The sequence below is a fragment of the Sinohyriopsis cumingii genome, chromosome 2 (genome assembly GCF_028554795.1).
Source record: "Sinohyriopsis cumingii isolate HCF-2022 chromosome 2, ASM2855479v2, whole genome shotgun sequence".
NCBI classification, from domain to species: Eukaryota; Metazoa; Mollusca; class Bivalvia; order Unionida; family Unionidae; genus Sinohyriopsis; species Sinohyriopsis cumingii.
This window is the reverse complement of record NC_142962.1, coordinates 12,242,447-12,266,713: the sequence shown is the minus strand read 5'-3', so window position 1 is coordinate 12,266,713 and position 24,267 is coordinate 12,242,447. Positions and strand designations below refer to the sequence as shown.

Here is a 24,267-nt window from a genome sequence, read left to right as displayed (position 1 = left end):
CATTTTACAATTTTAATTTCTTGCAGTGTTGTAATTGAAGATTAAAATTAACTATCTAAAAACGTGCTTATGTAACCTTACTATTAGTTACTGAACATTATTTAAATCCTTACAGTCCCTGTGACAGAGTTGGGACTTCAATAAAAAGCAGAAACTCTTATTCAAAACTTTAATTACATAATCACTCTACATTAAATCTAGAGAAATCGTAATCCCGTCTCATTGACTCATATCCTACTTATTTTTCCTATATAGTCTCTACATTTGTTTCTTAGTACTGGAGTTTCTACTGTGTCAAAATCCTAACAAATAAGTACCTTGCGTGATGAACTGAAGGTGAATTTCTTTGTCGTAGGTTATTCGGCATTTTTTTTCTTCTCGAGGTTAGACTGTAAAGAAAGCAGCACGCAATGGATTACAGATTTCACTTCCGGATCAGCATCAATGCCTTCTTACTCACTGTGCACTGTCGCCAAAAAATACACAGAAAACCACAATCATGTTCTAAAGTAAAAACAATTACCATTAAATCAATACCAAGAATACCTATATCTAACTCTTGGATCACCACCAAAACGAGAGAAGAAAAATGCTTTAAATATAGACGTGGACTACATTCGTGGACACTGAACCGGATGTAATAATTGTGACAGGAATCCATTTAGTTTTATGAAAAGTCAAGGTTGACAAGGTGGTACCTGTCGTAATGTGTTTTAGTCACACTCACAGAGGTTCGTGACGGGTACTGTACTGGATCTATCTGAAGCTATTCTAACGGTGTTTATAAATAGTTTTCCAGGAATACTATTATTAATACGTGATGTGAGTAGTAACCAATCGGGTATTAATATGGCGTAATGTGTATAAAGAGCGTAATGTAAGAGTTGACAGTTCTCACTTTTTGAGAAGATGGCTACAGGAAAAGGTTATTCTCTCTCTCTCTCTCTCTCTCTCTCTCTCTCTCTCATATCTCAACAGGGATAAAACTCTCTCTCTCTCTCTCTGTGAACAGGAATGTATTTTCAGATTTCACGAAGAAAAAAAGAAAAAAAAAACCATTACATTTCATTGACAGTAATCTGAAGGACACAGACAACAATGAGAATAGGTCTTTTAGTTCGGAAAATAATTACCCTTTCTTTTGAATTTTAAAGTATGAATGATTGTATTATAAAAAGGAGTTTATAAAAGTCAGAGTACAAACTATGTGCTCCCTATTATTATATCCAAGAGATGACTAGCACACATCCGCTCCTATTAGTGTTGTTAATTTGGTAATCAGGGTCAATGAATGATGTCTGCACACTTGATACAAGTATTTAGGTGAGAGTTAATGAACGGGCATATTTTGAACAGAAAAGAAGCCCCCTCTTGTATTTAGTTCTGTTATTAAGTACACAAAACAGACTCTTCTTGAGCCAGTAAAGAACTCTTCTGAGAAATATAATTAAACTTAGGTGTAATACCTCTTAATCACAAATCGTTAATTTAATGAAACACTTATCCACTTAGAATATATATATATATATATATATATATATATATATATATATATATATATATATATATATATATATATATATATCATATGTTAGTAATTTGACTGGTAATCAAAATCAATTAAATAAATAAAGATAATTGATCAAAATGTAATTTGTTGTATTAGTCTTTAAGGTGACCTTAGTTTCTATTTCGTTTTATAATATATATTTCAATAAATACAGAGAAATTAACAAAATATCTCACTTTTCGTTAACCATGTAAATTTGAAAAAGTCGTCAGCAGAGTAAACGTCATACTACGGTGTAATTCTCTAATAATAGATCCTGATCACAAACAAAATCTATTTGTAGATGCTGATCTATGGTTCTTTCCAAAAGATTACGCCTATTCAGAACGAACAATGATAAAAACAATACAATTTCTGTTCATATACATACCTATATGGAAAACTTAATGTGATATATTATGAACTGATCATATATCCAGTTTTAGAAGGCGTTGTTAGATTGGATTCCCACCCGTCTATAATTAGATTTAAAGACTGAGCTATTGTTTTATCGAGTGAGAAATTACGTGTATTTTTAATTGGGTTTTCCTGTTGAAAGAAAACATATAATAATAATAATAATAATAATAATAATAATAATTTCTGAGAATAATACATTTGGTTCAGAATCAACCAGTCTTACAAGTAGCCATGCAAATTATAATATTCAAACTATAAATGCAATGTTTGAAAGCACCACTATACATACATTGGGGGACTCCTCAAAGGGTACCAGCTAACATAGCTATGAGCTTGAGGGAAGCCAACACATAAAGCGATCCATACATATCACAGTATACAGCAGTTATATTAAGGATCGACAATTCAGTGTTCTGTGACAGGGGCCTGCCTTTTTCTAAAGTTGTTTTCGTTAAATGTTCGTCAACAGCTCAACAAAATTATCTTGGTCTGACTTATAAAAAAAACTCATATTATATCAGTATTATTAGGAATAAAATATGAATTATCTTGATATTAAATAAAAGCAAATATTTCGGCTTTAAAAAAATCATAACCTTCCTCCCCCCTTATATTAAATGGTTAGTAGCAGATGAATTGCTATGTGTATGTTAATTGTTGTATAAGTTGCAATCTAAACACTGTAACTAAAGTTCAATGATTAGGCTTACAATACAGTAGAACTTATAATGTGAAAGATAACGTGCTGATATCAAAGAGCCTATTGATAAAAATAGGAAGTGTTCATAATGACGCCTCCATTTTTCTAGCTGCATTATTGATATGCTAGGCAGGGAAACTTTGAATCGGATGCCAACACCCGGGTACGATATTTATGAGAGAGGGCCAGTACACATCAAGCACTCAACAAACGTAAAAATATTTAGTTGACTTGAGAAATTACGAAAAGATCAGGCAGAAATTAAGTGCGCTTCTGAAAATGGTAGGATGATTCGCAGTCTTACAAAGGACATATGCTGAACACATTCCTGGATGCTTGTACTTAAATAAAATGCGACACGAGTTGTCTTTTGCTTTTTTAATCCGAAATTTTTTGAAAGTTGGATTTGGTCCGAATATGTTTACAACATTCTATTTGGACACTGCATTGGTATATATGACACGTTTCAAACATGTGATTAAAGCATCATAAATATATCATTATATTTGTAATATTCACCATTATTTTATGACAGCTGCAACTGTTTTCAAACACAATGAAATTTTTTTGAAGTATTTTGTCGTGAATAATGAAAACACGCTATATATATCATTAAACAAGGTACCTCGGGAATTTCCGTACATTTCTTACTGACGGAAACTATCGATGTACCGGTACAATAAAAAAGTACCGTGGTACCTACCATGGGGAAAAAAATACCACGGTAAACCGGTATTTCGGTAATACAGAGCACCTGTATCAGACACACACTCACATGTAAGCATGAAACATACATACACACATACATACATACATACATACATACATACACACACATACACACACACACGCACGCACGTACGCACGCACACGCACACACACAAATACATACATATTTTATGAAAGGAATTGTCAATGGGCTCTTTACCCATTGTTGTGGTCAGTTTATTTGAGTAATGCTCTTTTCGTCATGCTCAATTTAATGATGAAACAATCATCAGAGAGAGAGAGAGAGATTGTTGTTGTTATTGTAGGGTTTAACGTCATTGTTCAGCACACGATAGGCTATACATGGTGGCCAGTATTAATGGTGGAGGAAGAACCCGGAAAATGCCCGGAAAGAACCACCGACCCTCGAGAAGCTATTGGCAAGCTTTCTCACATACCCACATTGGCCGAACCCAAGACTCGAACCTACACAGACAGAGGGAAGATGGCAGTGATCCGTAACGGAGAGCGCTATAGACCACTCGGCCACTCGGGGCACCGAAAGAGAGGGAGAGAGAGGGAGAGAGACATAATTCTGGCCTCCTTGTTTTGTGGGCGGTGTCAGTCCTGCGATGCGTGTGTTACATCGCTAGTTTGCTGAGAGTATACAGGTTCAAACTATAAAAAGGAAATCACAACCCAAAGTCTTTAACGTCGCAATTCTTTATTGAAATCAAACATCGCTCAGTATAGAAAAATTACACACAACTCAATTATACATTTAAGATATATGATAATATTGTTATATTTATTTAAAAACTAACCAACTTCACATAATTCTGTAATTTCTCATTCTCTTCCAACGATTGTCTTTGTTCTACTTATCGAATACTAAGAAGCCCCGCCCCCAACTCATAGCAGATGCGCACACGATTAAGAAATAATATCCGGATCTATCTGCAACAAGTCTAAAGTTGCCTCTGGGATGAAATTCGCCAATATTTATATGTAACATAGTAAATAGTTCATAGTAAACTTCTGTGTCAGAAATAATCTTGTAAGTTTTTACTGACAATCTGGTTTGATAACCACGTCAGTGATTTTCACATTCACGTATTGTTTCGTTGTAGCATCATATCGTCGATGGACTCTTGCATCCTTCGGATTCGATTTCTGTTCAAGATATTGTTCCCACTAGCAGCAGAGAGGGTGAACAGACCACTTAGGGGAATGGTCACCCTTGTGTTTTACCAAAAAAAATAGTGACCACTCATAGAGGTCAATTACCACGTCTACGATTATTGTTTGTCCCAAACAGAACCGTAGACGCCCCTCTCTGCTGCTATCAATATTGGGAATCATCATCTGAATCATGGGAATCTTCATCTGTTTCATCTTCATCTGAATCTTCGGAATTTGTTCTATGTTTCAAGTAATATTCAAGTTCTGATGGTGGTTTTTCTACTTTGGGATTTATGTTTTTTCTGTGTTTATAATATATCATCAAACTTCTGTATTCCTCTTCTGCTGATATTAATTAAATTATCATGTTATAATAAAAATGGTACATCCAGAATCTCATACTGCAAGAACAGCACGAGAACGATTAGAAATAATTAAAAAATTTCTTCCTGTCAGAGACTCATTTAGAAAAAACTTGCAAGCGCAGCAAGAAGCACAAGTTGAGTACGAAGAAGACACTAAAAAACTGTTTAAACCCGTCACTACAGCTACTGAGAAAGCTGCGGCGGCTGCTGAAAAAACTATATGGGGAGATATTGCGGAGGAAGATGAGAGGAGGAAAAAGGGTATTTTTCCGGTATTAGAAAAAACAGCAAGAAGAACCAAACAGACAAAGAAGATTTTACGAGACCTTCCAACTGACATAGCTGCAGCTCAACCTCCACCTGTTGATGAGGAAATACTTGAAGGTATTGGAGAACTTCGTACTGAAGTCGCCGATGTGAGAAAAAAACTTGCATCTAAATCCAAACCAGCAGGAGAAAACGTAGAATTAATTGCAAAATTTAAAGAAGGAGTTGTTGAGGAAATTAGAAAAACTGAAAGAGAGAGATTACCTGAAGCAATATTAAATAGTATATCTAATAAATCTAGTATTTTAAAACCCCGTTTTGAAAAAACAAATGATGATAATTTCATTAAATGGATATATCGCGTATATTACGACAAAAAACAAGCTAGAGGTCCAGAATTTGAAAGACTTAAAGAAGAAGTGAAAAGACTTTATAGAGAGAGATGGGAACAACCAAAACAAGGAGAGTCCTTCCAGTATCAGCTTCCTCCACCTCTGCAACAAATAGAACAACAACAACAATCTTCTTCGCCACAGCAAAGGTTGAAGTCGGAAATTAAAAAGGCTAAAGAGTCACTTAAATCACCCTCCTCGAAGAAAATTCCTTCACCTTTACATAAAATTTCTGCACCGAAAATGACATTTACACCGACAGGTTCACCACATGGATTTCGAGAAGGTTCACCCCCGGCCACCACTGAAGTACTTACTCCGGTAATGCAACCACCAATATTTAAACCACCTCAAGATGAACCTAAAACAGGATCTGGTTTATGTCCTGATAATATCATCAATGACGTATCACGGTTAGAGGTTCTCATAGGAGGAAAACGTGCCGGAAATAATTCACCAGAAATAATTAATGAAGCAGCTGATATTTGTCGGCGACTATTTCAAGGTGGTATCATGGATATTGGCGTTTACCGAGAACTTATTGATGAGCTCGTTGATGACTAGTTGTTAGATAAATGGTAAATAAAATAAGATGATTGTGCATGATAATCATCGTAAACCCACACAGGTTAGAGCGGTAAACTCACGATTACCAATCTATGAAGCAATTTACGGAAATGGACTTGGTGATGTCATCCGAGGATTATTCACGAGGATAGCTCCAAAAGTAGCACCTGTTGCAAAACAATTATCGATGAAGGCTATTGATATTGTTCGTGATAAAGCTCCTGGTGCAATTGTCAATGTTGCTGGTAAGGCGTTCTCGGCGATCAAAGAAAGATTATCACGATTACTGCGACGAAAACAACAACCACCGGTGAAACTGGCAAGTACTGAGGTGATGCCCTCAGACGTAAGTAAAATAATAAATCAGGCTGCAAATCAAAAACTAGCGGCGATATCTGAAGAAGCAGAAAAAAATATAACAGCAAATTTAATAGCAGGAAGTGGTCTTCGTCGACGATGATCATCATTTGGAAAAATGGTAACTATAATAAAATGTTCAGGCGCGAATCAGACCCAGCATTTGATATGGAGGCACCTGTCCTTAAGTACGAGTCAGTACGTGATTATCAGTTTTATTCTTATGACGCAAGACTACCAAATCAGCGGGGGAGAATCGAATTACAGGTTCATGATACAAGTAGATATTTCTTGCCCGCTGAGGCGTTTATTGAGGTAGAAGGTAGACTTGTAACGAATGTTGTAGCTAATACGCCATATGCTGCTAATTTGCGTGTTGGTTTTGTCAACAACGGGATCATGGCATTATTTAGTGGCGCCACATATATGATTGATGGAAAAAATATTGAATCAGTTCAGAATGATGTCGACGTTGCTACAACAATAATTGGTCTAGCCAGATATTCTGACGACTTTACAAGATCAGCTGGTCCAACAATGATGTTTGCTAAGGATATTACTGACAACGCTGATCATGTTCAGTATATTAAGTTACGAACACCAGTAGCTACTGCCGATGCACAACCAGTTGATTTTGAACACGCAGACGCACCGGGTGCTGTTTTTGATATTATAAAAAGCGTTAATGCGACTTACAACCTGGGATTTGCAACACGCCGATCAGCGCTGTCAGGAAATGAAAGAAATTTTTCGTGTGCAATTCCATTATCACACATCTTTGGATTTTGCAGAAATGTTAGAAAAGTCATCTTTGGAGCTAAACACACAATTGTGCTCGTAAGAAAAGGTGATGATAATGATGCAATCTGGCGAGGTGCTGGTGTTGCCGAGGGTAAAGTAAATATATCAAAACTTTCATTGTGGATGCCAGTAATGACTCCATCTATTACTGAGGAACAAAAATTACTATCTTTTATGGATCAAGGCGGTAAATCATTGCTATCATGGTTAACAGTAACCACAGATGCTGCTCAAAGCAATATTAATGGTTTATTTACATGGCATATAGCATCACAACAGGGTGTTTCTGCACCACGACATATTTTTATTGCACTACAAGATAATGCTCGGACGAATAATCAACAACGTTCACATATGATATTTGACAACCTTGGAGTTAATGAAGTTTCCTTACGGATAAATGGACATCAAGAACCAGCCGAGGATATACAACTAAATTTTGATCAAAATCATGTAGCGCGCGCATATCATCGTTTAATGTCATTCATGGGACGTGATCAAAATATAGATACCGGGTTGCAAATATCACAACTAGATTTTACAGGTCTATATCCGATTTATTATTTTTCACTAGAACATCTTGATTTATCCAAACAATCTGTTGTTGATATACACTTTCGAGCTCATGTTACTAACCCTCCTCCTGATATACCCGGTCCACCAGTTGTTCCCGGCTTCTACAGAGCGATCGCGGTCATACTTAGCGACAAGGCCATGTTACTTGAAGGTGGCAGTGGTCGAATGAGGGTCGTTGATGCACCGGTGGAAAATCTTTAATCGTGTTATTTAGAAAAATATATTTTATATAAAAATGTCGTATAGTCATGTTAATGTTACTCTGACCCCGGGTCAGGTAAAAAAGCTTCAATCAAAAACCGCCAACAAATGCGGAACTAAAATATCACTAAAACGAGATCATATTAGTGGTGGTCCAAACAAATTATCGTTGACAAATAATCAGATTAAACATTTCAATAAAGCCCTAGAATCAAAAACTGGAGTTCAATTCCATCTCTCCCCGAGCGCCATCAAAGACATGGTTAAAACGGGTGGTATATTCCCACTATTTGCGGCCATTCCGGCATTACTAGCTGCGGCTGCTCCAGCCATAGCAAAAGCGGCCGCGTTAGGTGCTGTTGGAACAGCCGCTGGAATGGCACTAAAGAAAGCAACAGGGCAGGGATACAAAAAAAAGGGACGCGGTCTAAGATTACCGGGATCTCGTTGGGGGAGAGGCCTAAGGCTTCCAGGGTCATTTCGTTAAACGTTCCATCATCAAATTTTGATTTACTTGATGCTGCTAAAAAATTAAAAATATCCGCCTTTAGAGGTGTTTTTATGCGAGATCAATTACCGAAACAACCAAACAAACTTGAAACAGGTATTATTAATCTTGACAAACGTTCCGGACCCGGTACTCATTGGGTATCATACGCGGTTGATCCGCGTGGAATTGTTTATTTTGATTCGTACGGGTTAGCTCCACCTGTTGAATTTATCAAGTATGTCGCACCACTCCATGCAACAACCAGAGGTTCCAAAGTTTGGTATTCAACGCTACCAACACAAACAATGACAGATCCGCCAATATGCGGCCGTGAAGTAATTAATGTACTCGACGCTATATCAAAATCATCCAGGCCACCACATAAAGTCGTGCACGATTATACAAGCAACCGATATGTTGCGCGTAAAGCATTTTAAACAACGGATCTTATTATAATGGTTGATATTTACGGAAGATCTTCTACTAGTAAGAAAATAAAATCCGACGTTGATCTGTCAAAGTATGCGACTAAAGATGACCTCGCTGATATTATGAACCTGGCTGGAGTTAATCCAGATGAGGTTGTTATTTTTCAAGATCGATATGGTAAACTAAAAACCAGCAATATCAAATGGAATGATATAGTCCGGCGAGTACTTGGTGCAGTTACAGATAATATTCCCGTGTTTACTGATAGCGGCAAAATCAGAGATTCAAGTATGTCACTTAAAACCATCAGAGATGAAATTGCAAAAAGTGTTGCTAATCGTATGAAAAACACCGGTGACACAATGATGGGTGAACTCAGCATGAACGGAAATAAAATAGTAGTTTTAGCGGATCCAACATCTGACGAAGATGCAGCAACAAAAAAATACGTTGATGTCAACTATGGCACCGTAGACGGTAAATTATCCACGTTACGGGCCGAATATGATGTTCACGTAACCGGTTTTTTAAGGCTTCGAAGAAATTTTCAAAAGACCGATGATGCCATGAGTAAGTTCTTTGGAACTCCTTCCGTCATTGACATGAAACTCGTTGATATCAAAAATAACCTAGACACGATCAAACGAACACAGCAAGACGTCGTAGCGGGAATTCCTGAGATTATCAGTAAAACCAATCTGATTAAAATTCCAGCTGCAATAACTCCCGGGCATATCACAAACATCGTATGCACGGTATCATCGGGATTTGCAACATGGTCGCAGCAAAATAATACTATCAAATATACCGCAACAGTCACTGGCGTGTACAGGCTATCTGTGTTTTCCGCCGCTAAGTTTGAAATATTTACAACGTTTCCATGGCGTCATTCCACAGACAGGTTTTCCGGGGTTGTATCTGTTGTATTAAATAGCGGAATCGAAGAAATATTTATTCTGGAAGCAGATGATAAGGAATTAACCTCAACATCCTTCTGGTGGTGTTTGGAATTTGTAGCTGAAACACCTCAATTGGTTACGGCATAAAAATATATATGGACGGTGCGCAATACAGATACAATCAAGCACGTGAATGGCAGGCGGCGCTAAAAGATCAAGTTGATCAATATACAGTAAAAGTAAAAAAATATCGACGACGATTGGTTATCGTTGATGTGATTGTTTATTCAGTATCCGCTGTTGTTGCTGGAACCGGTGTAATATTATCAGCGTTAACAACGATGGCACCAGTAGTTGTAACTATCTGTATTTCAGCAGCAACAACTATTGCAGGTGTGCTTGGCATCATCACAAAAAAAATATGTACTTGTACGAACGAAAAGTTATCCGATTACAAAATAAAATTACATACAGTGACGGTAGCATACTCGAAATTATCCTCGTTGTTATCAGCGAGTCTCAGTGATGGAATTATATCTGATTTCGAATTTTCAATGATGACCAAAATATACGATGAAGGTATTAAAGATACAAGTATCAATAATGACAGAATTACTCCAGCAGATCGTGACCAACACAACTCCGCCAAAGATAACGATGATCTCGGTAAGTTCAACTAATCCTGAATTTAGTGTTAATTTTCCTACTGCAATTCCAGTAAAAGAAATAGCACTTGCACAATTACGAGTATATTACAGCTGGCCAAATATCAGATCAAAATCATTTAATGGTACACCAGCAAATAATTCGCTTGTATTTACTAACAACAACAAACCCGATGGAACACCTGACTGGGTTGTTGTTGGAATACCAACCGGCAGTTACCAGATTGAAGAAATCGGTGAGGAATTTGCGCGTAGAATAAAATCAATAACGGGAAAGGAATCAAAAATATCAATAAACGTTCACGAGCCGACGTTGTCCTCGACGGTTGAAATAAACTCGCCTGATTATGCCGTTGATATTTATCAATCTTCAATCAGATCCGTGCTAGGATGGCCTGAAATATCACCACCGATAACACCGATACCACCAGAACCGAAAAAGTCTGATTATGTCACGGATAGACAATCATATCATGAAATTAATCCATCATACGGGGAACACCTACGTATTATAAAAAACTCATCAATGCTTCACAATTTTGTCTTCTTCAGTGGAATTGAGGCATGGTTTTTTTATAATCCGGGAGAAACAGGACCTCATTGGGGTTTTCATCGAGAAACGATTATTAGATATTTTCAGGAAATCAATCAAGAGTGTAAAAAACAACTAGATCAACTGAATCAATATTTTAACGAACATATTTTTGACATATCAGCGTTATCGCGTGAAAAAATCATCACGCGTGTGGAAATATTAAATCAGCTTATATCAGATATGGAATATATTAATAACCGAATAGTTCAGGAGATGGTTAGTCTTTCAAAATCACCTGAAAATCCTGAAGTAAAAGCATGGTTAGAAAAATATAAATTAACAGAAGCCGATGTACCAAATTATAAATTTCCCGGGTATAGTGTAACCGAGTTAAGAAAATCTATCAATGATGTCATCGACGAGTTTTTTTCTAAACTACTCGATGCATGGAGAAAATTAATTCCACCTCCAACTGTTCTTAGACATGATAATGATCCACATGGCGGCGGAAGACACGTATCCCCGCGGATCGTTAATATAACACCGACGGTCGCGGTCAATCTGGTTTGTGACGTAATCGATGGCAGCTATCAAATAGATCTCGGAAGATCAAATCAAGCTCAACAAGGATACATCCTGTACACGTTCACACCACAAGTTCCCCCTGGAAATTTAATCGTGCAAGAACCAACTAATCCCGTGTATTTGCGGTGTCACAATAATATGTTAACACGAATCAATTTTAAACTCACAGACCACCTTAATCGCTTGATTGACATACGTGAAGAAGAACTTGTAATAAATCTGTATGTAAAGTCGTAAAGACTTCCGTCGTAAGACTTTATCGTAGATCTTTATGTGGAGGCTTTTTACACGCGAGGATTTCTTAACAGTTAGAAGAACATTTGTAACAGAGATCAGAATCAAATTCGATCAACTTAAAAAAATATTTTATTATTACTAGCATAAATTTGTGTTTGGTACAAATTAATCGGCCTAGGCAACTAAGGCCTAGGCAACTAAAAAAGCTAGTCGATGAAAGTAAAATTAAAATTTCTATCACAAAAAAAAAATAATATTTATTAATTTTCCTGATTTTACAAATTACTTGATTTTGACTACCAACTACCCCCTCAGAAACATAAAAATGCACGAACTACTTGATTTTGACTACCAACTACCCCCTCAGAAACATAAAAATGCACGAACTACTTGATTTTGACTACCAACTACCCCGTCAAAATCAAGAAAGTTCTAACCTTGTCAAATTGTTCCTAACAAATTTTATTTATTATAAATTAATTTTATTTATTAACAATATTATTTTTACTGAGATTTTTATTTTTTTTTTACTAAAATACAACGAAATTGCTCAATTTTCCTGATTTTGACTACCAACTACCCCGTCAGAAATCAAGTAATTTGTGCATTTTTCTTTGATTTTGACTACCAACTACCCCGTCAGAATCAAGTAATTTGTGCATTTTTCTTGATTTTAGTAAAAAAAAATAAATCCTCAGTAAAAATAAAATTTATAATAAATAAAATTTATAATAAATAAAATTTATTAGGAACAATTTGACAAGGTTAGAACTTTCCTGATTTTGACTACCAATACATGTGGTCAGCGTTGACTTGGACCCCAGTTACCAAAACTTTCATTTTCATTATCATCAGTAACGAGGTTACCTTGGATCGTTTCACCAACGAAGTTACCTTGGATCGTTTCATCAGTAACGAAGTTACCTTGGATCGTTTCACCAGTAACGAGGTTACCTTGGATCGTTTCACGATCTGACATTATTTTTCTTAATTGTCTTATGCGAGTACTAATCGTTTTCTTTGCCTCATACTCGTGGGATAATAACGACTTAATTTTTTCTACGGCGGTAGAAAGAGGAACGAACTCCTTCACATGATCATCTTCTACGGTAGCTAGCGACTGAAACATTGCCGATTGAATCCGTTTCATGAGCCTGTATTCAGATGATAGTGTTAGAACTTTCCTGATTTTGACTACCAATACATGTGGTCAGCGTTGACTTGGACCCCAGTTACCAAAACTTTCATTTTCATTATCATCAGTAACGAGGTTACCTTGGATCGTTTCACCAACGAAGTTACCTTGGATCGTTTCATCAGTAACGAAGTTACCTTGGATCGTTTCACCAGTAACGAGGTTACCTTGGATCGTTTCACGATCTGACATTATTTTTCTTAATTGTCTTATGCGAGTACTAATCGTTTTCTTTGCCTCATACTCGTGGGATAATAACGACTTAATTTTTTCTACGGCGGTAGAAAGAGGAACGAACTCCTTCACATGATCATCTTCTACGGTAGCTAGCGACTGAAACATTGCCGATTGAATCCGTTTCATGAGCCTGTATTCAGATGATAGTGTGTGTGTCCCCATGGTTTTACGTTCTTGTAAAATCTCAAAGTCAGAAACTATTTTTTCAGGATTAAGTTCATCAGATATATTAATTCCATCTTTTTTTAATTTTTTAATAGCGACAATTACATCATTGATATTTTCATGGTTCATTATATAATATATATAAATCTTTAAAATAAAAAAAAAATATCCCAGACCCCCTTCGAGTTCGTCGGGATGTTTCTGGGACAGCACAAACATATAACTTAATTAAGGTACGCTCAGCAAAATCACACCCATAATAATTAATCCAGTGGGTGATACGAAAAATAGGTATCAACAACCAGTCAATATTGTGGTTGTGAATTTGCTGAGCGGAGGGGTTCTTGCGGTTCCCCCCACTATTATAAAAATCGCAATTATGCGCACCACCGACAAATTGTCAGCCATGGGGATTCGATCCTGGACCGCGAGCGTCACAGTCCAATACCATACTGATCGAGCTATCAAACATTGTTACGAACATATGTTTCGGAAGTTAATATATAGCTAAGGAACCAATATTTACAGTAAACAGCGGTTTCTGAATCATAACAGTTTCTGTATTTAACAGTTTCTGTATTTGTAGCGGTTTCTGTATTTATAACAGTTTCTGCATTTATAACAGTTTCTGAATAATAGTTTCTGAATAATAGTTTCTGTATTTATAACAGTTTCTGTATTTGTAGCTGGTTTCTGTATTTAACAGTTTCTGTATTTGTAGCGGTTTCTGGATAATAACAGTTTCTGCATTTATAACGGTTTCTGTATTTAACAGTTTCTGTATTTGTAGCGGTTTCTGGATAATAACAGTTTCTGCATTTATAACGGTTTCTGTATTTAACAGTTTCTGTATTTGTAGCGGTTTCTGGATAATAACAGTTTCTGTATTTGTAGCAGACCGAAAATCAATAATATAGTGGCATTAATGCACCAGTCAAGGAACTTTCCAGAATTGTAAGTTCAGTGAACACACAACTGCAGGTCAATTACAATGAGTAACGATTTCTGTTTCACACACAGCTTCCTACGGATCAATAATATTATCATGTGTTGTATGATGGGAAAATATTTAAAAACCATAAATAATACTTATGAGTCTGTTCGTTCGGCACTATACGATGTAATTAGTTAAACTGACTAATTACAATCATAAAAAACCAACCATCTACGAAGAAAACTATATATTACAAAGTAATCTCCCCTTAAATCAAAAATTCAGTAGTGTATGGAGGACCTCTGTGACATAAATTAAAAAAAATTAATTCAATGTGGTGATGATAGTTAATAATGTGGTGATGATAGTTAATAATGTGGTGATGATAGTTAATAATGTGGTGATGATAGTTATTGATACTGAAATGTGATTTTCTGTTTATATTTTTTCGAGAGAGCTGTTTTATATATATTTTCTGCCACTCTTTGTACTGATTGCGGGTGAATATCAAAATATGTCGCAGCCGCGTTCATAGACTGAAACATAATTACTTTACCGGTTTCTATGTTTGTAGAAATTACCACCCTCTTTCCGATTGTCTTACATCTTCCTGTATTTCCACGTGTATTATTCTCGCTGTAAGAGATAGCTTGTAAATTGGATAAATTATTGTTTTGAGTGTCCCCGTCAATATGATCAATAACAAGACCATCATTGATCAACCCCCTGTGACACTCGTAGATGAAACGATGACAATGATATCTTTTCTTTCCAACTGTGAACCTTAGATAGCCAGTATTAGAAACAACGCCAACTGGTCTCTTCAACCTGCAATTTCTGATGATACCATTAATATTTGATTCATAGTTTGTTATGACAGGATGTGGGACAAATATATTTTGCTCCATTATAATAATATTATATGTTTAAATCATTGTTTGTCTGAAATCTTGATATATAATCCTCCACGGATTTTATAGCGTTTTCACCGCTATTATTTTTTTTGTCATAATATCTTTTAAGTTCTCTGAACCGTTTCCCGCCACATTTTCCACATAATTTTGTCTTTCCTCGCACTCCAATACCACACCGTAGACATGGTATTGGTCCTAGACTTCCTCGTCGTATGTTTTGTGAGTGCATCCAACAATATTCCTTTCTACAGGATTTGTTGCATCGATTTACTGAGCCGATCATCAACCATCTACATTGGGACATTGTATATATATATATATAATTTTCTTTATTTAAATATTTGTTTTAGTTATATGAACGAGTTTGAAAGATTATCCCAAACTAGGCCTGTTAAGTATAAATTCAACCTTGACAGATTATCTCAATTGCCAGTACGAGATCTGGTTGATCCGAAAAATAAAAGTTTGATCTCGAAAATTCATGACGCTAAGAAAGAATTTTACACGGATGGTGCATCTCATACATGGTCAACGTTCAAGATTATACGCGCTGACTCCGTCAAGGACGCTGTCACGGACGCTACAATGAATGACAAGCGAGCGGCAACTATCATTAACTACATCGCTGAATACGAGGGCAATCAAAAATATTTCTTCAGAGTAAAATTTATTGTATTAACAGAAACAGATAGTTGGATTATCCGTGACAAATATGATCCTGTCCTTGGTAATAATAAAACTATCATATTAAGTAAAAATTCCAGACCGGGTCTATTGACTGGTATTGATAAACCGTATTATGAACGAGCATATCCTGTAACAGCGGTTATTTATGGAATTTATGAGATAAATAAAAAACCTAACGTTGATAAACTAGCGCCGATGAAATTATCATCCTTGACCTTGTCAAGGTTAAATTGTGTGGCTGAACGAGTAATAGAACACTTTACAAACGCGATGCGTGGAAATGGATTAACTGATTTAAGGCGTGAAAAAATAAACTCGTGGGCTGATTCAGTTAGGGATACCGGTGCTACAATAAAAGATGTTGCTGAGTTAGGAAAAATATTAAAATTTCCAATAACCGTAGCAACAATAACGGGAGAAGTACTGTACCAGTCGAAATATAAATCGAAAGGAGCTCCAATAAATATTATCGATCATAACGCACACGCATGGACTAACGCAGTAACAATATTTCCACGTGATCGAACTGTTAGATTTTATCCCACAGATAATTCTGTGGCAGAATTATCTGTGGCAGAATTATCTGTGGCAGACAATTCTGGGGCAGATAATTCTGTGGCAGATATGAGTATGTTTGATTTTATTAACGAAATAAGTAAAACCGATCCTGTATCGGTATGGTTATTCAAAAGTAATGAGGAGGGTGAATTTGATCAGTTTGTCAAACCGAGTGGTGAAATATATCGCACAGAATTCCTCCATGACGAGATGAAAAATCTTGCGACGTTTTTACAGTGCAAGCACGCGGAAAATACTGACAAATTACTAACTAATTGTTTTACCGTTCCATCTGTTGCGGCTCATTTCGCCAGAGAACGAAATTCATGGAAACCAACACGATTTGATTTACTCGAGGACGTACGTGCAAGTTGCGTCGAATATGGACATGGCGGATTATGGAATACCAAATACAATTACAATGATGTTATTTCGGTTGATATGGTTGCATGTTATCCAGGAAGTTTTCTGGGATACGGAGATTGTTCTGTGTACTTTGAAAGATTTGGTCACCCTACAAACGAGATGACGCGAGTGGCAATTAATGGACCATTACCTGATTTTGATCTGACTGGATTCGCCTGTATTGAGTCGTTCGAGTTTAACGAAAATCTTCACAAGATTTGTTATGTTTGGTTTGGCAGACATTTTTGTGAAAAACGTTGGACACCTATAGTTTTGTTGCGATATATGCTAGATTGTGCGATACTGACATCGTTGGTGGTCAGTGAGGCAATTATATCATATCATGCACAGACCAAAGTTTGGTTGCCCATGTCAGATTCTGAAGTTATTAGCGAGTTTAAGGACGATATTCCTAATAAACTCAAAACCGCAAAAGATCTCGGTAGAAAAATTATAGGTAAATTTACTCAAGGTGGTGCATATGATTATAAAAGACATCACGCACGATTAATTTTAGATGATGCCGAGTACGATTTTATAATCGCTGATACAACGGCGAAAAATACATTTGTAAATCGAGAGAGTGTTTATTTATCCGACGGAACAAAATTAGGTACGATCGTTAGTTACATAAATGACGTATCCCCGCAATATACTCATCTAAGATCTTCCATGTTGGCTTATGTTTCTATAAATTTATTATCGATGATTAATAGATTTCCTGAGGCCGCAGTCAGAGTCGCAACGGACTCGTTTTATATTTCAAGTAAATATTTAGAACCTGTTATGAAATTTACAAGTAATGATGAACGATGGGGTTCGTGGAGAATAAAAAAGGAACTATTACACAATTATGTAGAATCAGCAGATGTTCCAGTGAGAGATGTTTATCGTGAGGGTAATAAAATATCAGAAATGTCGAAGGCACCATCGTTGAGTGATCCAATAACCAGATATAAGACAGTATATCTCAATGGACCTGGTGGATGCGGAAAAACAACTCGAACAATTAATGTTTTTAGAAATTCAGATATAATCGTGCTGACACCCACACATAGACTTGCACGTGAGATGAAACAGCGGCAAGTACAATCGTGTACGTATCATAGTTTCTTCCGGTGGCGCGGAGATACATGGACTCCTGAACGGATGGGAGAAAAATATATACCTAAAATAATTATTTGGGACGAGATATGCACGGTGTCATTAGATACATTAAAAATGTTTCTTGATTGGTTGTTGACGAAAAATACCGCCATAATAATGTGTGGCGATCATGGTCAACCTCCGCCCTTTGTTGGACCATCTCCACATGACTGGTTAAAAAATTTCGTTGATTATTACGAGGAAATAGATGATGATCATAGAGCTCTTGATGCAAATTTGAAAGAATTTAAAAAATTAATCAGATTACAATCAAACAAAATTCAGTGTGGAATAATACGTGGAGTGATCTCAGAGACATCAATGAGTGATTTTTTGAACTCATGGAGACCCACCGATTTGATCGTAGCAAGTAGAAAAATAATCAGAGACGCTTTACAACAACAGTTATTTCAACTACATAAAGAACAATATTCAGAATTACCCGTACCGTTATGTTATAGACCATCAGATACACGAAAACAGAATATTAATGTTGATATTCCAGGACCCTTGACAGAGTCAAGGAAGCAAAATCTCGTATTAAATGATATTGTCGCCGTTGATATCAGTGTGGTCGAAGATGCATTACGCGCTGACAAATCTCCATGGGTATTGGGATACGCCATGACAATCCACTCGTCACAGGGATTAACTATTTCTGATACACGAGTCTGGATTGTAGACGATCGCATCGAGTGGTCAAATTTAGTTTATTTAGCGGTATCGAGGGTCAGAAATATATCTCAATTACGTAGAATTATAATCCCTGAAATCGTTGATAAATTTAACATCATCGATGATGATATAATAAGAAAAAAATTAATCGGATACAAACAATCTGATAAAAAAAATAAACGTGACTTTGATCTTGATGTTGAATTTATTATTGAGTTAAAACAGCAGCAGAATAATCATTGCATCAGTTGTAATTGTATAATGTTATGGCGATATTCGAGTAATGATTCAAGACAATTTACCGTAGATAGAAAAGATAATAGTCGCGGTCATACACGAGAAAATACCATGTTAACCTGTCTTGAGTGTAATCGACGTCGGGGTGCAGGCACCCTTGGCGCTAGCGCCTTGGGTGCTAGTTAAGTGATCGAAATCACCGAAGTGATCGCGGCGGTAGTTGTGTATCCGCGGGAATTATTTGTAGTTGTTCACGTGTAAATCCACGTTGAGGAGCAGCAGAATCTAATCTGTAGATTGCAGGTCTGGAAACGCCTGCATTTCTTCCAGTGGATCTTGTCACGGTAGATATTTTGTGTGTGGTAACACTCCAAATAGGATCAGTTGCTCTCGCGCTACCACCTTCAAGTTCACCAGGCTCATATAAATATCTGACTGTGACATCACCTAATATTTTTTGTTTTCCAGCATCTTTCCGTTGTGTTGGTATATTTTTTTTTGTGACCGCGCTAATGGGTTTCATGTTGGTTGTTCGTGTGATCTCATTATTTAATGCAGCTATCACGATTGGTAATCTTGCAACCCATTCACGAGATCTTTTATCCTGAATAAATTCCCTCGCGTATTGATATCCAAATAACCGCTCAGCAAGTGTTCGATTAAATCGCTCAACAATTGCTTGATCACGGTGAATTGCAGTATGACCTCGTCGTATTTTGGTATTATGTTGTTTCATCAGCGATGATACTGGACCAAGAAATTCCTTACCAGGATCAACCTGTAGTAGCTGTGGCCATCGCAGACCACCTTGTGGTCCGAGTCCTCGTTGATAAATTCGTTCAAACGCATCGGCTACTTCAGATGATGTTTTCGCTGATAGCGGCTCTGCTTCTTTATATCTACTTGCAACATCAACTACGGTTAGCGCGTACTTGTACGTTTTTCCACGCACAGTATCATGCGGTAAAAACAGAATATCAGCTTGATGAACTTCATTAGGAACACTGACATCGAAATACGAGTACTGAATTTGTTTAGGACGTGGTAGATAAATTTGCCATATTGCTTGTTTAGATAACCACGTTTTAGCAGTAGAATGTTTAACCGATGCTGCATCAGCGAGTTTACCAATTGCTGCTTTGCCTCTCCAGTATCCTCTTGGTGAATAATAAATTGATTCCATTATTAATTACCAGCCCCAATCGCTAATTTACCTTTCATCGAGGATCTTACTAACCAATTAGCTAATGATTCTCTAATATTTTTATTTTTTATAGAATTTAATGAATGAATTAATTTTACATCTGCAATATGCCTATCTTGTAGATTTTTACTTTTATAAGCTACATCATGAGCATGACAAGCTCGATCAATAGCGTTTATTGGTTCCTCGCCTGGTTTTGGTTGATCTTGATCATCGAGCCTGATATCGAGTCGAGTACCAGGACCGCAATAATTATATCCTGGTAGATGTTTTTCTCCACTATATTTAGCCCATGGAGCACCTGGAAACTTTGACATCAAATTAGCAATATCACCACCGCGCTTATTAGGTAAAAACGAAAATTTCTTTCTACAGCATATAGAATATTTTCCACCGTACGCTATTTTTTTATTTTTTGTTGTAACTGTAGCTAAATCAATAGTTGGAGTTTTAACTTTACAGCGTAAACAATATAAATTCATGTTATAATATATATGGATATAATTGATTTCTCAGCAACTCGGCAGCGAGAGCCAGTTAAGCATCATCCTGCGCTACCGAACTCCATCAGAATGATTATCATAGGACCATCTGGATCGGGTAAGACGCAATTATTACTTAATCTGATAATGAGATGGTTGAAATGGGATAAGTTGTATTTAGTAGCACCATCCGTTGATGATCAGCGATGTTATGATGTACTTAAAGATTTCAATGAAAACGCGCGATTACTGGATGAAGATACTGATGTTATAGAGTTTATAACCGATATTGATGAAGCACCATCCGTAGATTCCATAGATGGATTTATTAATAATTTAGTTGTATACGACGATGTGATGCTAGATAAACAATCAAATCCAGCCAGAATATTTTCCCGAGGGAGACATAAAAATACAGACGTGATCTATGTTACTCAACGATATACACAAATACCAAAAGTGATCAGAGACAACTGCAACATTTTAGTTGTGTTTAATGGCGTAGACACACACACGTTGCGAAATATTCATCAAACCTGGTGTGGTGGTGACATGGATATAATTAAATTCAAAAATTTCTTCTCACGAGCGCAAGCTACCCCACATGGATTTATAACAATAAATTTACATGATCCAAGAACAAGATATCGTGTGGGTATTGATAAAATATTTGGGTAACAGGGGTGATGATAAAATTAAATTGAATTAAACAGATATCATTAATATAATGAACAACTGTGCGTGGCTGCGTCAAGGAACAACAGATAAATGCAACAAAAGGTGCCGTGGAGAATATTGCAAGAAACATAATTATCTTATAAAGAAAAACCCTCATGCTGGTCCACGAAGATGTGTTGGATGTAACAACGGCGTTAGAGGATTATATCAGATTTGCAAAAATTGCGGTGGAGATCGATATCGAAGTTTGATGAACTATTACAGAAAAAGAAAAAACATAAATCCCAAAGTAGAAAAACCACCATCAGAACTTGAATATTACTTGAAACATAGAACAAATTCCGAAGATTCAGATGAAGATGAAACAGATGAAGATTCCCATGATTCAGATGATGATTCCCAATATTGATAGCAGCAGAGAGGGGCGTCTACGGTTCTGTTTGGGACAAACAATAATCGTAGACGTGGTAATTGACCTCTATGAGTGGTCACTATTTTTTTTGGTAAAACACAAGGGTGACCATTCCCCTAAGTGGTCTGTTCACCCTCTCTGCTGCTCCACTCATTTCATCTCCTTATTTTATAAATTTTATTTCGTATTTGTGTCGAATTAGTCATTGATAAAGCAAGCTTGCGGCTTCAAAACAACGTCGTTGATGTCAACGTTGGACGATTGAAATGTTCCGTTTTGATCTTGAAAAATCAGAAGCACGTTTCGGCTAACGCCAACAAAGCAAAACGGTTGGCTAACTTGAACAAATCCGCTTTGGTGACAAACCTGGCCATATCCAATTCGCCGCTGCGTCGGGTCATTGTGCTCGCGTGCCGATACATGTCAAGTGACATGTTGTATGCATTAAGCGTAGCACTCCAACTACAAGATGTCCGCATATTGGGCCGTTCATTCGGAATTGCAACGGCAGCGTTGAATAAAACAGTTGTTGACGACTCCATCATCTGTGTAATAATCAACAACTTCATAGGGTTATTGCAAACCCGCACGAGTCAAAATACAAAAGATGTCGCGGTGTCATCGTGTACATGATTCAGTGAATTCCAGGTCCAGTCGATGAATCCAAGTTTTCCTTGCTTGTTTTCCATGTGTGGATCATCGACTCAGTGTCATCCCACATGAAGACGCATATGAAGCGTTCGAGTGATTTTTGTCAAACGGCAAGGACACAACATAATACCTCTTCCGCTCGGGAGAATTTGGCTTCCATGCCCGAATAGCCTAAGACCTTTTCCTTTTTCCGGCCTGTAAGTTAGCACGATCGTCTTTTTCAGACTATACCGATGCGGTTCTGACAGCCCATAATGCAGCTGCGTTTGAAACCTCGCAGCCGTTGATGACGACAGCTCTGAAATGGTCGCGTGAAATGGAAATATTCCACCGTCGTGTTTCATTAAGGCGACCCCGACCGCTTACAACTCGGTGCTGACGTTTCGAACTGTTGCGCCTTGTGTATCTCTTGGCAACATGTCTCGTTACATATTCTGGGTGGGGTTGTTTTTCGACATTGCCTAGCATTCGGGAGCGGGACTAGGCTCTTCTGATAGTGTTTATATACTTTCTTTTTGATCAGTTTGATCATACGTGGTCATACTAGTCGTTTCGTGTGTGCTGTTTGGTGTGAGGTTTGCCGACGTCACATTTCTGAAATGTATTCCGCAGCGGACATGGCAGCCTCTTTGGAAATCATGGTCTTCTTTGTAGTTTGAAAGCTCGCCGATGAAGTGTCTTTTGTTGGTTTTATCAGGACACAATCATTTGATCAAAGCCTGCTGTTAGGTCGTCCCATGTGGATTGTCGCGACTAAAACATGTCTTTGACATGTTAGCAAATATCTACATATCCACGAAGAACTTCCAGTTGATCATTGTAAGCTTTGGGGTTTTGGTCAGCATACTCTCTTGCTACATCACTGGCGAGTTTCTCTGTATTTGATATTACATACATTCATCACTGGCGTTAAATTGCTTTATAAATTCGTTTTCAAACAAAAGCAATACTCGTGCAGTCCATCTTTCTAGTCAACTGTGAGTAAACCATATGGGACCACGTGACCTCAACGAACATATTCTTAAACACATCCCACGAGTAATCAAGGGCATACCGTGTCCAGTGAATGCGTGCATGGATATGCGAGTCAATGAAATATCAACATGTTGCAAAAGTCCCTGATTACTTTTGGCACTTGAGTGTATCGTTGTGTTACAAAGATTATGTTTGCGTTCTTGTGCACGACAAGAATATTGACATCCATTACAAGGTCGTCAACGGTTGGCGCTTCATCGGTCGTGGAAAAGAACTGAATCGCTGATGACGAGGATGCATTTCATGAATCAAGCACGCTTGTGAAATCGGCGAGTACGTCATAACACGGCTGATCGTCTGTGGATAGTGCAATCACGTACAGTCAATCTCACGTTAACCATATTACTGATTCAGGAACACATGAGTTTTCCTGGATCCGACTGAGCTAATGACAAGCTCGCGAAATGGGTTTGAAAACACAGAACTGTGCTTCGGCAGCTAAGGTTTCGCCTAAGGGCGCTGCTCCATGAGAGCAAGGCGTTATGTGCCGTTACTCACAATGTGCGTTAAATTCCTGCTTGGAATACTCTGACGTGTTAGTTTATATTGATTAGTCTCTCTCTCTCTCTCTCTCTCTCTCTCTCTCTCTCTCTCTCTCTCTCTCTCTCTTAAAAAGTAAGGACAGGCAGTCCCAGTCATTGGACTAAATGGATGATAATATCTGTTTAATGGATTCGTATGTATGTAAGCAGCCTATAGGGTGTTCACGTGCCCTTTGCGCCTTATT

At 37.2% G+C, this 24,267-nt stretch overlaps 1 protein-coding gene across 2 annotated transcripts in view; it reads left to right on the top strand.

Moving 5' to 3' along the window:
- The first annotated feature begins 776 nt into the window (after positions 1-776).
- Positions 777-24,267, top strand: part of LOC149804341 (uncharacterized) — a 60,009-nt gene continuing 36,518 nt past the window's right edge. Inside the window, exon 1 of one of the 2 annotated variants that reach the window (XM_089939102.1) lies at positions 777-925. In XM_089939102.1, coding sequence (XP_089795228.1) covers positions 910-925 — 16 coding nt within the window. In that variant the 5' untranslated portion in view covers positions 777-909. Of the gene's footprint in view, positions 926-20,839; positions 20,883-24,267 lie in introns of those variants that run through there. The other variant, XM_089939093.1, reaches the window with a different exon arrangement.